General features: G+C 46.2%; 1 protein-coding gene across 14 annotated transcripts in view; it reads right to left on the bottom strand.

The window, feature by feature from the left end:
- LOC118396216 (transcription factor SOX-6-like) overlaps positions 1–14,265 on the bottom strand; it is a 165,726-nt gene that overhangs the window by 30,734 nt on the left and 120,727 nt on the right. For all 14 annotated transcript variants that reach the window (XM_052465442.1, XM_052465448.1, XM_052465443.1 and 11 more), the window contains 3 exons: positions 14,155–14,223; positions 7,805–7,922; positions 3,085–3,161 (listed from right to left, as the gene is read on the bottom strand). In XM_052465442.1, coding sequence (XP_052321402.1) covers positions 3,085–3,161; positions 7,805–7,922; positions 14,155–14,223 — 264 coding nt within the window. The remainder of the gene's footprint in view (positions 1–3,084; positions 3,162–7,804; positions 7,923–14,154; positions 14,224–14,265) is intronic.

Genomic DNA, 14,265 nt, shown 5'->3' with positions numbered 1-14,265 from the left:
GTGAAGGAAACCATCTCTGCAGCACTCCACCAATCAGGCCTTTATGGTAAAGTGGCCAGACGGAAGCCACTCCTCAGTAAAAGGCACATGACAGACAACTTGGAGTTTGCCAAAAGGCACCTAAAGACTCTCAGACCATGAGAAACAAGATTCTCTGGTCTGATGAAACCAAGTCTTTGGCCTGAATGTCAAGCGTCACTTCTGGAGGAAACCTGGCACCATCTCTATGATGAAGCATGGTGGTGGCAGCATCAAGCTAGGGATGTTTTTCAGCGGCAGGGCCAGGGAGACTAGTCAGGATCGAGGGAAAGATAAACAGAGCAAAGTACAGCGAGATCCTTGATGAAAACCTGGTCCAGAGCGCTGAAGACCTTAGACTGGGCGAATGTTCACCTTACAACAGGACAACGACCTTAAGCACACAGCCAAGACAACGCAGGAGTGGCTTTGGGACAAGTGAATGTCCTTGAGTGGCCCAGCCAGAGCCCTGATTTGAACCTGATCGAACATCTCTGGAGAGGCCGTGCAGCGACGCTCCCCACCCAACCTGACATAGCTTGAGAGGCTCTGTAGAGAAGAATGGGAGAAACTCCCCAAATACAGGTGTGCCAAGCTAGTAGCGTCATACCCAAGAAGACTCGAGGCTATAATCGCTGCAAAAGGTGTTTCAACAAAGTACTGAGTAAAGGGTCTGAAAACTTTGACATTTTTATACATTCGTATTTTTTCTAAAAACCTGTTTTTTCTTTCATTACAGAGTATTGTGTGTAGATTGATGAGAAGAACAAGGCTGTAACACAACAACATTTGGAAAAAGTCAAGGGGTCTGAATACTTTACAAATGCACTGTAGATCTGACAAACACGGCCCGTAGTCGACTGTTACTGGGGAGTCAAGCAGTGCAGATTGCCACAGTCATTCTTAGCCACATTGAGTCTTGTAAATGTACAATTTGACTATTGTTTACCTGACATCGACCCTATCCTTGCCAATCGGCATAATGTCGTTTAAGGAACTGTCTAACAAACAAAAGCGTAAAAAACAGGCCTTTTTCTCCCTTTTCCCGGGAAAAAAAACACTGTGGGATCGATGGCCGGGCTAAAAGCCAATGTGCAACGTAAACAACGCCAATCGGACCTCTCGCTTTTCAGTAAACCCTGAGAAAAGACAATGCAGTGATTTTCTAAATTACAAATTGACAAACAGTCTTCAAAAAGACCCCTCGCTGCCTGATTATTGGACGGGAGCTCTGGCAGTTAGTGCTAATTTGACTGAAACTAAATGATGAGTGTCATTTTCCTACATCCATGCTGGTTTTAATAGCCAGGTTAGTGAAATAGTACGCAAGAGAAAGCATGTTATTGTGCTTTATACATTTGAATCTGAGGGCTGAGTAGTGCTGATCTAGGATCATTTGTTCCTGATAGATAATAATGAATAAGACTACATGGATCCTAGATCTGCCCCTAGGGGGAGTGGGAGAATCCCCTTAGCTAGCTAGGTTTCTATTGATCAGGAAAACAAATGGGGTTTTGTCTTTTTCAGCAGGTTAGCAAGGAGAGAAGGGGGGAAATGGACTGCCTGTCTGCCTGACACTAACTAAGGAAAGGCTAAATGAAACACTTCCTGGTGTGTGTGTGTGTGTGTGTGTGTGTGTGTGTGTGTGTGTGTGTGTGTGTGTGTGTGTGTGTGTGTGTGTGTGTGTGTGTGTGTGTGTGTGTGTGTGTGTGTGTGTGTGTGTGTGTGTGTGTGTGTATAGGAGTGTAATGGATTTGGTATTCCTCTTTCTTTCGTTCTGGCTTTCTTTCTTTCTTCTGACCAATCACATCAGATCTTTTCCAGAGCTGATTTGATTGGTCAAAAGAGCAATTAGCGGAAAATTGGGCTGACTTTCTTTCTTTCTTTCATTCCAGCTGTATGCTTACATTTGTCCCCGATACATACAGTAGACAATGACACTGACACACGTTCATCTGCAGCTCTTTGACTCGAACACTACGATAAGAGTGAAAACACACTATTTTTCTCAACGTTGTAGAAACTGTTTCGTACTGCTATGACAAATGGAGCTGTTGAGGCCTGTTACCTATTGTCTGTGCGTCTCTCTGTATCTCGCTTGTGTGTCGTTTTTTCATCTCACAGTGTCTATCTTTCATTTCACGCTGTGTGTCTCTCTGTGTCTTATCGCTGTTTTGACCAATCAAATCAGCTCTGAAAAAAATCTGATGTGAACAGATCTGATGTGATTGCCCAAAAGACCAATTAGTGTGGGGGATCTTGGGCTGCCTGTGTTAACACAACCTTTGTGTCTCTGTGTCTCGCTGTGTCTCGCTGTGTCCCATTGCGTCACACGATGTCTCTTTTTTTTGCCGGCTATGTCTCGCTGTCATCTCACTGTGTCCTCGCCGCGACTCGTCTCTCAGGCGGCAGAGCTACATAGGAAGCAGAGCCTGGCCTGAGAGAGGAAGACTGTCCTGTTCTTCGTCTTCTTGTGTAGCAAAGTTCTATGATAGCTGTTATCTATACGTGCCAATTGCTAACCACAGGTGTCAAGCACCCATAAAAAAAGATGACGAATTGCCTAGGCCAGGTGCTGTGCTGGTGGGTTGGAACTTGGAATACCAAAGTGATTTATCACATTGGCCTTTGTTTGACTCTGCCCGACACGTTTCAGAGATTAATAGCGTGAGTCTATAGGATTTGGTAAACACGGGAGTCTATAGGGGGTTGATTAGTTAGCATTGTCGCTGATGCCGAGTTAGTTTGTTAGGGTTCGACTGTTTCACAAACTGATAATAACATTGGCTTATTGGGATCTACCCTCTAGAAGTAATTCCCTCCGCGGGGGAAAAAATCAAATAAATCAAATACTTTTACAACTTTTGCACCTGGTGCAGATATTTGGTAGGCCTAAATCTGGCACTTTAAATACTTGTTAGCATATTAGCATCTTTCCTTTGTGGAGCAGCACATGGGGGTGTAGGGTGAAGTTTCCCCTAGATGCTGATGGTTACGGTTAGGATTGGGGGCTGGTCCTAGATCCTACGGGAAACGTTTCACTGCAGGAGCAGCACATGGGCCTACCTGATGGAGCGGGCTCAGTCCTGAAGCGGCTGCAGCTGCCATTGTGGATGGAATGAACTGCATGGGGTAGTTATCACCTGTCAGGAGGGGAGAGACAACACAACACACAGCATGGGATGAGACAAGGGAGTTTACCACACCGAGAGAAAGCCTGCACCCCTCCCCACTCCAGACCCATTTGCTCACTCTGGTTCTCTCTCTCTTTTGTTTGTTTGTTTGACTCATTCCTGTAGGTGGCTTCCCTAAATGTCTAGTTCCTCCACAACAAAAAATTAGTTCCTCCACAACAAAAAATACAATTAAAATACTGTCACAAAACAACAAAAAAAGATAACCACAGGCCACCCCTCCTTGAGGGATAACTTTATTACTGAATTGTCTCTCCTCTCTCAAAGATGTCTTATGTTCTTGCGTTAGGTTTTACAAGAGTAAAAATGCTAGAATGTATTATTTTGAGCCCCATAAAGTATTCCAGTATTCCAGGGTGGTTTAATTTGGCCCCCAAATTTCCTGACCAAAAAAACATACAGATTTGCTGTACAAACACCAGGAAATCAGCTCCAAGTGATTAACGGCGCGGCCCACGCTTGGATTGCGTCCTACCTGACAGGTCGCTCCTACCAGGTGGCGTGGCGAGAATCTGTCTCCTCACCACGCGCTCTCACCACTGGTGTCCCCCAGGGCTCTGTTCTAGGCCCTCTCTTATTCTCGCTATACACCAAGTCACTTGGCTCTGTCATAACCTCACATGGTCTCTCCTATCATTGCTATGCAGACGACACACAATTAATCTTCTCCTTTCCCCCTTCTGATGACCAGGTGGCGAATCGCATCTCTGCATGTCTGGCAGACATATCAGTGTGGATGACGGATCACCACCTCAAGCTGAACCTCAGCAAGACGGAGCTCCTCTTCCTCCCGGGGATGCCCGTTCCATGATCTCGCCATCACGGTTGACAACTCCATTGTGTCCTCCTCCCAGAGCAAGAACCTTGGCGTGATCCTGGACAACACCCTGTTCTCAACTAACATCAAGGCGGTGTCCCGTTCCTGTAGGTTCATGCTCTACAACATCCGCAGAGTACGTGCCTCACACAGGAAGCGGCGCAGGTCCTAATCCAGGCACTTGTCATCTCCCGTCTTGATTACTGCAACTCGCTGTTGGCTGGGCTCCCTGCCTGTGCCATTAAACCCCTACAACTCATCCAGAACGCCGCAGCCCGTCTGGTGTTCAACCTTCCCAAGTTCTCTCACGTCACCCCGCTCCTCCGCTCTCTCCACTGGCTTCCAGTTGAAGCTCGCATCCGCTACAAGACCATGGTACTCGCCTACGGAGCTGTGAGGGGAACGGCACCTCAGTACCTCCAGGCTCTGATCAGGCCCTACACCCAAACAAGGACACTGCGTTCATCCACCTCTGGCCTGCTCGCCTCCCTACCACTGAGGAAGTCAGTTCCCGCTCAGCCCAGTCAAAACTGTTCGCTGCTCTGGCCCCCAATGGTGGAACAAACTCCCTCACGACGCCAGGACAGCGGAGTCAATCACCACCTTCCGGAGACACCTGAAACCCCACCTCTTCAAGGAATACCTAGGATAGGGTAAGTAAGGGTAAGTAATCCTTCTCACCCCCCTTCTCACCCCCCAACAAGATTTAGATGCAAGTGGCTGTTCCACTGGTTGTCATAAGGTGTATGCACCAATTTGTAAGTCGCTCTGGATAAGAGCGTCTGCTAAATGACTTAAATGTAAATGTAAATGTAACATTTAGGAAACGTGTTCCCAAGTATTCCCACGCATAATAGAGACACGTGATCGTCTACAAGGTTCGAAATGATCATGTTTTCCTCAAATATCTATTTGTGCTTCTCGCGGTCAATTTGCAGTCTACTCATTATTTGCAATTACGTTCCGGGTTCCGGGTCCCCCGACCGTCCGCTCCAGACAAAAATTGTCCCGCGGCTGAACCTGGTCGATGATCCCTGATCTATTCATTAACATGTTGTTGAGTAACATCTGTACAGGTGTCGTATCTTCATTTGATCACTCTGTTGTCGCAGAGAATCTTCCCGGGGGGGGATTCAAAAGAACCTCGACACTTCACGGAAAAAAACGAAGTTCTATTTCCTTCGCTAGATCTCACAGCTAAACTACAGCCTACAAGAGCCTCAAACTCATTTCCTGTTAGAAATTAGCACTTTGATTAAAGATCATCATATCCTCCTGCTGATGGGACTATTTTACTCCTGTGACGTAACTCAAATTAAGGACCCCACATCTGTATGCATGTGCAGATGTCTTACGGTAACGTAATGCATCATATAGGGAATAGGGTGCCCATTCGGGACACATCCTGGGCCTTGGAATGTGTGAAAGAATGGAATGTGAAAAAGGAAGAGTAGAAAATGAAAGCAGGTGGTGACTAGAATACTGCCTTGTACTCCAGGGAGAGGGAGTCTGTGGTGGGTGTGTGCGTGTGTGTGCGCGCGCGCGTGTGTGTGTGTGTGTGTAAAAATTCTTGTCACATATGTGTTGTGCAACTGACATGCTTTCAGCGCATCATGACCAGCAACATTCCACCGTTCACAATAGCCAATCTATTGCTACTTAAATGACCAACCAGGTAGTGAACCGGAAGTGAGCCTTGTCTCACACAGGTTTCTGCTGATCTCATGGGCAACAGAAGTACCAGCAAGATACGGAGAAAGAGTGTGAAATACTGCAGGAGGACGAGAGAGAGAGAGAGAGAGAGAGAGAGAGAGAGAGAGAGAGAGAGAGAGAGAGAGAGAGAGAGAGAGAGAGAGAGAGAGAGAGAGAGAGAGAGAGAGAGAGAGAGAGACAGAGAGAGACAGAGAGAGAAAGAGTGACAGACAGACAGAGAGAAAGAGAGAGAGACAGAGAGAGAGAGAAAGAGAGAGAGAGAAAGAGAGAGAGAGAGAACCTAGATCTTAGACAGAGAACCTGTCTTAGACAGAGAACCTAGACAGTAAATCTTAGTAAGACCAAAATAATGGTGTTCCAAAAAAGGTCCAGTCGCCAGGACCACAAATACAAATTCCGTCTAGACACTGTTGCCCTAGAGCACACAAAAAACTATACATACCTGGGCCTAAACATCAGCGCCACAGGTAACTTACACAAAGCTGTGAACGATCTGAGAGACAAGGCAAGAAGGGCCTTCTATGCCATCAAAAGGAACATAAATTTCAACATACCAATTAGGATCTGGCTAAAAATACGTGTATCAGTCATAGAGCCCATTGCCCTTTACGGTTGTGAGGTCTGGGGTCCGCTCACCAACCAAGCCTTCACAAAATGGGACAAACACCAAATTGAGACTCTGCATACAGAATTTTGCAAAAATATCCTCCGTGTACAACGTAAAACACTAAATAATGCATGCAGAGCAGAATTAGGAAGCGATTCCAAAACCTTCCATAACAAAGCCATCACCTACAGAGATATGAACCTGGAGAAGAGTACCCTAAGCAAGCTGGTCCTGGGGCTCTGTTCACAAACACAAACACACCCCACAGAGCAGCAGCACCAGGACAGCAGCACAATTAGACCCAACCAAATCATGAGAAAACAAAAAGATAATTACTTGACACATTGGAAAGAATTAACAAAAAAACAGAGCAAACTAGAATGCTATTTGGCCCTAAACAGAGAGTACACAGTGGCAAAATACCTGTCCACTGTGACTGACCCAAACTTAAGGAAAGCTTTGACGATGTACAGACTTAGTGAGCATAGCCTTGCTATTGAGAAAGGCCGCCGTAGACAGACCTGGCTCTCAAGAGAAGACAGGCTATGTGCACACTGCCCACAAAATGAGGTGGAAACTGAGCTGCACTTCCTAACCTCCTGTCCAACGTATGACCATATTAGAGATACATATTTCCCTCAGATTACACAGATCCACAAAGAATTCGAAAACACATCCAATTTTGATAAACTCCCATATCTACTGGGTGAAATTCCACAGTGTGCCATCACAGCAGTAAGATTTGTGACCTGTTGCCACAAGAAAAGGGCAACCAGTGAAAAACAAACACCATTGTAAATACAACCCATATTTATGCTTATTTATTATCCCTTGTGTTCTTTAACCATTTGTACATTGTTACAACACTGTATATATATGTATAATATGACATTTGTAATGTCTTTATTGTTTTGACATTTCTGTATGTGTAATGTTTACTGTTAATTTATATTGTTTATTTCACTTTTGTATATTATCTACCTCACTTGCTTTGGCAATGTTAACACATGTTTCCCATGCCAATAAAGCCCCTTGAATTTAATTGAGAGAGAGACAGAGAGAGGGAGAGAGATAGAGACAGAGAGAGAAAGAGAGAGAGACAGAGAGAGAGAGAGAGAAAGAGAGAGAGATAGACAGAGAGAGAGAGAGAGAGAGAGAGAGAGAGAGAGAGAGAGAGAGAGAGAGAGAGAGAGAGAGAGAGAGAGAGAGACACTAAGGGCCACATCTTAACTTGAAACAAACACATGGCACGGAAATATTTCATTTGGGTGTGTGTCTATGTGTGTGTGTGTGTGTATGTGTGTATGTGTGTATGTGTGTGTGTGTGTGTGTGTGTGTGTGTGTGTGTGTGTGTGTGTGTGTTTTGTGTTTCATTTGGTGTGTGTGTGTGTGTGTGTGTGTGTGCGTGCGTGCGTGCGTGCGTGCGTGCGTGTGTGTGTGTGTGTGTGTGTGTACCTGGCTTGTAGGACATGTTCGGTGGGAAGAGGAAGCCCTGCTGTGCGGCAGCAGCCGCCATAGATCGCTGGTCGTGAGGAAACACTGGGATCATCAGAGGAGGCATGTGACCCTGCACCTGAGAGAGCGAGAGAGAGATAGAGTTTAATAGTTTTGTTGTACTAATGACTATTCTGATTAATATGTCTATATGTCTTCTCTTCTTCTTCTGTTTCTGTTTCTAATAAATGTTTCTTAGTGTGTTTATGTTTCCAATGTTGAATTGTTCATAATAATATTTATTTTATTATGCCAATAAAGCAATGAAATGTTATTGAGAGACAGAGAGGAGAGAGAGACAGATGGGGAGTGAGAAAGACAGAGAGGAGGGAGAGAAACAGAGAGGAGGGAGAGAAACAGAGAGGAGGGAGAGAGACAGAGAGGAGGGAGAGAGACAGAAAGAGAGAGAGACAGAGAGGAGGGAGAGAGATAGAGAGACAGAGACAGATGGGGAGGGAGAGAGATAGAGAGACAGAGACAGATGGGGAGGGAGAGAGACAGAGAGGAGGGAGAGAGACAGAGAGGGGGAGAGAGAGAGGGAGAGAGAGGAGGGAGAGAAACAGAGAGGAGGGAGAGAGACAGAGAGGAGGGAGAGAGAAAGATGGGGAGAGAGACAGAGAGGAGGGAGAGAGAGAGGAGGGAGAGAAACAGAAAGGAGGGAGAGAGACAGAGAGGAGGGAGAGAGAGAGAGGGGGGAGAGAGACAGAGAGGAGGGAGAGAGAGAGGAGGGAGAGAAACAGAGGAGGGAGAGAGACAGAGGTGGGAGAGAGACAGAGAGGAGGGAGAGAAACAGAAAGGAGGGAGAGAGACAGAGGATGGAGAGAGACAGAGAGGAGGGAGAGAGACAGAGAGGGGGGATAGGGAGGAAGATAGAAGAGTATTTTGATTCTGTGGCACTATCATCACATCCAAAAAGCATATTGCCCACAATTCACATGCTCATATCTTCCAGAGAGAGTGAGGTAAGAGAACCACACACACACACACACACACACACACACACACACACACACACACACACACACACACACACACACACACACACACACACACACACACACACACACACACACACACACACACACACACACACACACACACACACACACACACACACACACACACACACACACACACACAGAGAGAGTATAGTTCAAAGGGGGCCTGACACAGAGACCTTCACACAAACACAGGAGCAGAGGAGTGAAGGGTCAACTTGGGAGGAAGAAAAAAAAAAACAGCAGTTTCCCTGGGAAAGTCAACATAATGCTGTGTGTGTGTGTAGTTTATTTTATCTGACCCTGAAAGCTCTCAAAGTGGGGGTTTAAGTTAGCATCAAAGTAGTTAAAGTAATGAGGTTGGTATTGAATGGACGACGAGATCGTATCAAAGACAAGCCTGAGGGTTTTCTCTTTTGAGTAATCTATTAGTACTATATGTATGCACAGTTAATGAGCTCTCTCTCTCTCTCTCTCTCTCTCTCTCTCTCCCCCTCCCCCTCTCTCTCCCTCTCCCTCTCTCTCTCATCAACATCATCATAATCAGTGACACTCTCTGATTATCTGACCTTACTTATTTTTTTTTTAACCTGAAATTATCGCTGGAAAAGGAAAGTAACGTTGTGGTCCAGTCAGGCAGAAGTAGAAGTGGAGAAAATATAAGGGGAACATGTGTGACTGATTTTGTTAAGTGAGTGGCGTGTCTCTAGGGTGTGAACTCAAAGAGCATGGGTGAACAAGAGAGCAGACACAAACAACCCGGCCTTGACTGTGTCTGTGCAGCGTGTGTGTGCTTCTCTCAAAGACTGCGGAGGGATTTTCTTGATTGCCATCTCTTGGAAGGCCCTATAAGGTTCCCTCTCACTGCACACACAGGAGGCCCAGACACAAAGACACACACACACACACACACACACACACACACACACAGACGTCTTGTGACATCACCGAGAGACCAGGGCGAGAATGACGGGGAGAAGAAAAGTCTGCGTGTCCAAGTGGAGGGGAAAGCGGGACTGAATGCTCCATTCATTGTGTTCCTCTGGGAATGCCTAGACTCCCCTCCACCAGTACAAACACAAAGTGCAGGCCTTCTTCTAGGGGGGAGAGAGGGATGAATGGACTGCCCTGCTCTCCCCGAGCCGTAAGAAAAACATAGGGCCCCCTTCCCCAACTAGCCACCAGACACACACACACACATGTACGCATACGCAGACACACACATGCATACATGGTATTAATGGTCCTACTGTGTAAAGGGTGGGGTGGGAGGCGGGGGCAGTAACGTGTGTGTGTGTGTGTGTGTGTGTGTGTGTGTGTGTGTGTGTGTGTGTGTGTGTGTGTGTGTGTGTGTGTGTGTGTGTGTGTGTGTGTGTGTGTGTGTGTGTGTGTGTGTGTGCGTGTGTGTGTGTGTGTGTGTAAGGTTGGGGACTGAGAGAGTGTGAATGTGTATGTGAAAGAGGTGGGGGGAGAAAATGAAGAGAAAGAAAGAGGGAGTACGCATATGTGTCTGCGAGATGGATTCCTGTCCGTCTGCATTTTTTGGGGGGTCTAGTTTAGGCTGGTAGGCAGAGTTACTGTTTGTATGCTTTACACCCACACATTCATATCAGCAGCTTTTAAGACATATTCTAAGTCAGTGTTTCCAGCTCCTGGTCCAGGGGGCCCAAAGAGACGCTTCTTTTCTTTCTTTTTCTTTTTTTAAAACTCTAGCATTAACACACCTGATTTAAATCCTCGTCAAGCATTTGATTACAGATTTCAATCAGGTGTGTTAGCACCCCTTCGGCTTCCACGAGAACAGGATTGGGAAACACCTCCGAAAGCGCAGAGGTCGTTTCCATCTGAAATCATCCAACCCCGGAAATGGTGTTTCTTCCCGAAGGAACTCACGATTGTCTAATGTGGTGTATGTGCGCGTGTGTATGTGTGTGCGTAACAAATGTGCGTTACTCATTTCCCGAACACGTGTAAATATCCTCTGTGCGCATTGCCAGCAACATTGGCTCCAGACAAATCCCTTACCAGCCAATCACCATGATGGCTCACACTTCCTGTCATTTTCCATAGTTGCTGAGTTTGTTTCGACATTACAGTTGGCCACTGGCTTTCCGAGCCATTGTGTCCCGCCCTGCTTGCTGAGGCTATTGAACAAGACATTTTTATACCTAATTGTTAAAGAGCGACGGCATTAGCTACTGGGCAGAAGGGACAAGGTCAGGTTTAAGGGAGAAGGCGTGGAGGTAAAAAAAAAAGGGTGGAAACCGGCTTGATAAGGAATCTAAAAAAAAGAAACCCTTGGGAAAACAGTAACGAGGAGAAGAGGAACAAATGAGCGGGGGTGAGGTGCGCTCAAAGGCAAGGAGCAGATGCATTTCCTCCTAGAGGAGGTGAAGAACGAGAGAGGGATGAGGAGTAAAAATAAAGAAAAAATTTAAGTGAGGGGAGAAAAATTAAAGCAAGAGGAGATGATTGAAGAACTGAGGGGGACAGAATGAAGTGTGGGTTTGCAGTCATTAATTAGGCCTGTTAGCTTTTGCCCGGGATCTGTAGTCTGGGCCTGCCTCTGTGGCCCTGCGGAAACCAAGATAATATGAGACACATTAAGGGCTCACTTAACAAAGACACATGCCTGTCAACCACCGTGACGAACAAAGGAAGGGGCACCCATCACTCACCCAGAGTGTACGTGTGTGTGTGCGTGTGCGTGTGTGTGTGCGCGCGTGTGTAACCAAATATTTCACCATGAGGCTGTCGGAAGGTTCCGTTAACCCTTGGAAGTACCCTGATGCTTCTACAGGCCATTTAAAAACCAAATGCCACAAAACCAGTGTCACTTTGAACTGGGCTCTCCCTCACCGTAAAGCGCAAGACTGGTAAAAAAACAACAACATTACAACCAGAGAAAGGAAAACAACTTTGACATAAGCGGTTGTACTTTTGGATTCGCGAAAAGGGAAAAGTTGGGTAATTTCCAGTCCTCCAAAATGCTAGGGATTTAGGACTTGGGCAATTGAATTTACTCCAACCTGGGAAGTACAGGTGTGAACCTGGGGAACATCGTTTAACACACGGGTTCATGCTGATCTCGTCAAAATGCCGTGAAACGCTGTCCCCCCCAGAAGTACAGTGGGGGCCCCCGCGTCCCAAATGGCACCCTATTCCCTAGGCAGTGCACTATATAGGGAAGAGGGTGCCATTTGGGACGCAGGCCGGGGAATGAACCCCAAACAGTAGCCCTTGGTCAGTCCCTTCAGAGCATTGGTCCCCAGTAGCCTGGAAGGAGAAGCAGGCCTGGAGTCGATCAGTAGAAGCAGACGGACTGTTCTTGTGGTGCCGGGCTGCATGTATGTTTAAGGCCAAAACACTTTCAACACTGCATAAACAGCCAGGACCCCAGCGGCCGGGCTCTAAAGTGAATCCATATTTCAAGGCATTGTGTTTTACAGATGGAGTTAAGATTATAATACATATATAGGCTACTTTGAGAATAGAATAGGAGTAATCCTACTCATTAGAATAATGTTCTTTCTAATAATGACACATTTTATGCAGTGATTTCCATGGACCCTAATAAGCTTCTATTTCCTCACTAAGCATTGGTCACTGCTTGCATGAAATGCATTGCGTTAGAAGTCAATGAACGTAATTTCCCTATACTCGTTATCCACTATTACACTCCATTAGAGTCACGACTGGTATAAACTGGTAGCAATAATAATAATCACAATTGATTATTCCTAATCACTGTTCAAGACTGTTCAAGACACACAAGGGCATTCGTTGTGCACAGCAACCAAAGCTTACTTAAGTCACGCTCGTTATAAAGAGTGGACCAAGATGCAGAGTGGTATGGTTCCATCCTCTTTATTAGGTAGTAAAACTCAAAGAAAACAATAAATGCAAACCGAAACGTGCCGCTGCTATAGTGCTCACAGGCGACTGACTATACATCGTCAAGATCCCACAAAGCACAAAGGGGAAATGGCTGCCTAAATATGATCCCCAATCAGAGATAACGATAAACAGCTGCCCCTGACTGGGAACCATACCAGGCCAACATAATTATAATTACCTAGATGGCCCAGCCTAGTCCTACCCCGACCTAACCAACATAGAGAATAAAAAGCTCTCTATGGTCAGGGCGTGACAACTTAGCTATTTCAAAAGGACTTAGCATTTTTAAGAGTATTTACAACTGTATGCCAGACATGGGTTCAAATACTATTTGAAATCATTTCAAATAATTGATCTGTGCTTGACTGAGCTTTCCTGTTGCAGTGGAACCAATAGAAAAGTCTGAAGTGTAAAACCCCACCCACTTGACACTCCAGCCAGACTTAAAGCAAAGGCTCAAAGTGTTTGAAAGATTTCGAAACAGAATTTGAACCGAGGTCTGCCGATCATGTTCGCACTTCTTAACAGCAGCAGACATGCCAAAACGCTACTTCACTCAACAACACCAAAACAAACTGTAGCCTAAGGACACATTGAGGCCACGTGATCATAAAGACTAGTAGTTTTGCTGTCACACACAGACTCTCCCGAGAGCCGGTCCTAATGAACTCAGATCTGTGGTTTATTAAAAGCGGCGGGGGGGCTTGTTAGAAGCAGAACACCTCCAGAGCTGCAGAGCACAAGGGGCCCTGGCTCACTGCCTTCCCCAGCCACGGCGTGCCTTTTCTGGCGTGTGTGAGAGGGAAGAAGCTCCCCTGTCTGGGTCAGTGTCTCTGCAACCAGTCAGCACCAGCGCTGAAGACGGGACAGTGGGAAAAGTTGGTGAAGTCTGGTGAAGAGGGAGTATGAGCGAGAACTCTGTCACGATAGAAGGAACGAGAATGAAGGAGAAAAGAGGTGGGTATATATAGGTGAGAGTGAAAGAGGAGAGAGACATTGTGTGGGAGGGATGGGATTTGGGGTAGCAAGTAGCTAGAGAAAAATAGATGACCAGTATGTATGATTGAGCGAATTTAGAGGAATGAAAGTGTGGAGAAAGGAAGGGAAAAAATATGTTGATGAACGGAAGAGGTAGCAGAGAGAAGCCGGTAGTAGGGACTCCGGGGACAGTGTATTGATCTAGGCATGATCAATGACCCAGCAATTGATCCTATAAACAGGTCAATTACAGGGGCCATCGTGTGTGTGTGTGTGTGTGCATGCACACGTGTGTGTGTGTGTGTGTGTGTGTGTGTGTGTGTGTGTGTGTGTGTGTGTGTGTGTGTGTGTGTGTGTGTGTGTGTGTGTGTGTGTGTATGAACACATGACTAAGATGGAAGAGAAGGAGCGCGGCCACAGTAAGCAGTGGGCACTGACGTGTATCTGCTGTTGGAGAACGTTGATCTTATGCTGCTGCTGCAGGAGCTGCTGCTGCTGCGTCGTAATCTGGAGGGAGGCACAAATGAGACACGAGTGAGAAGAGGAGAT

This window comes from Oncorhynchus keta, chromosome 17 (assembly GCF_023373465.1).
Source record: "Oncorhynchus keta strain PuntledgeMale-10-30-2019 chromosome 17, Oket_V2, whole genome shotgun sequence".
NCBI lineage: Eukaryota > Metazoa > Chordata > Actinopteri > Salmoniformes > Salmonidae > Oncorhynchus > Oncorhynchus keta.
This window is presented reverse-complemented; position numbering and strand designations above follow the sequence as displayed.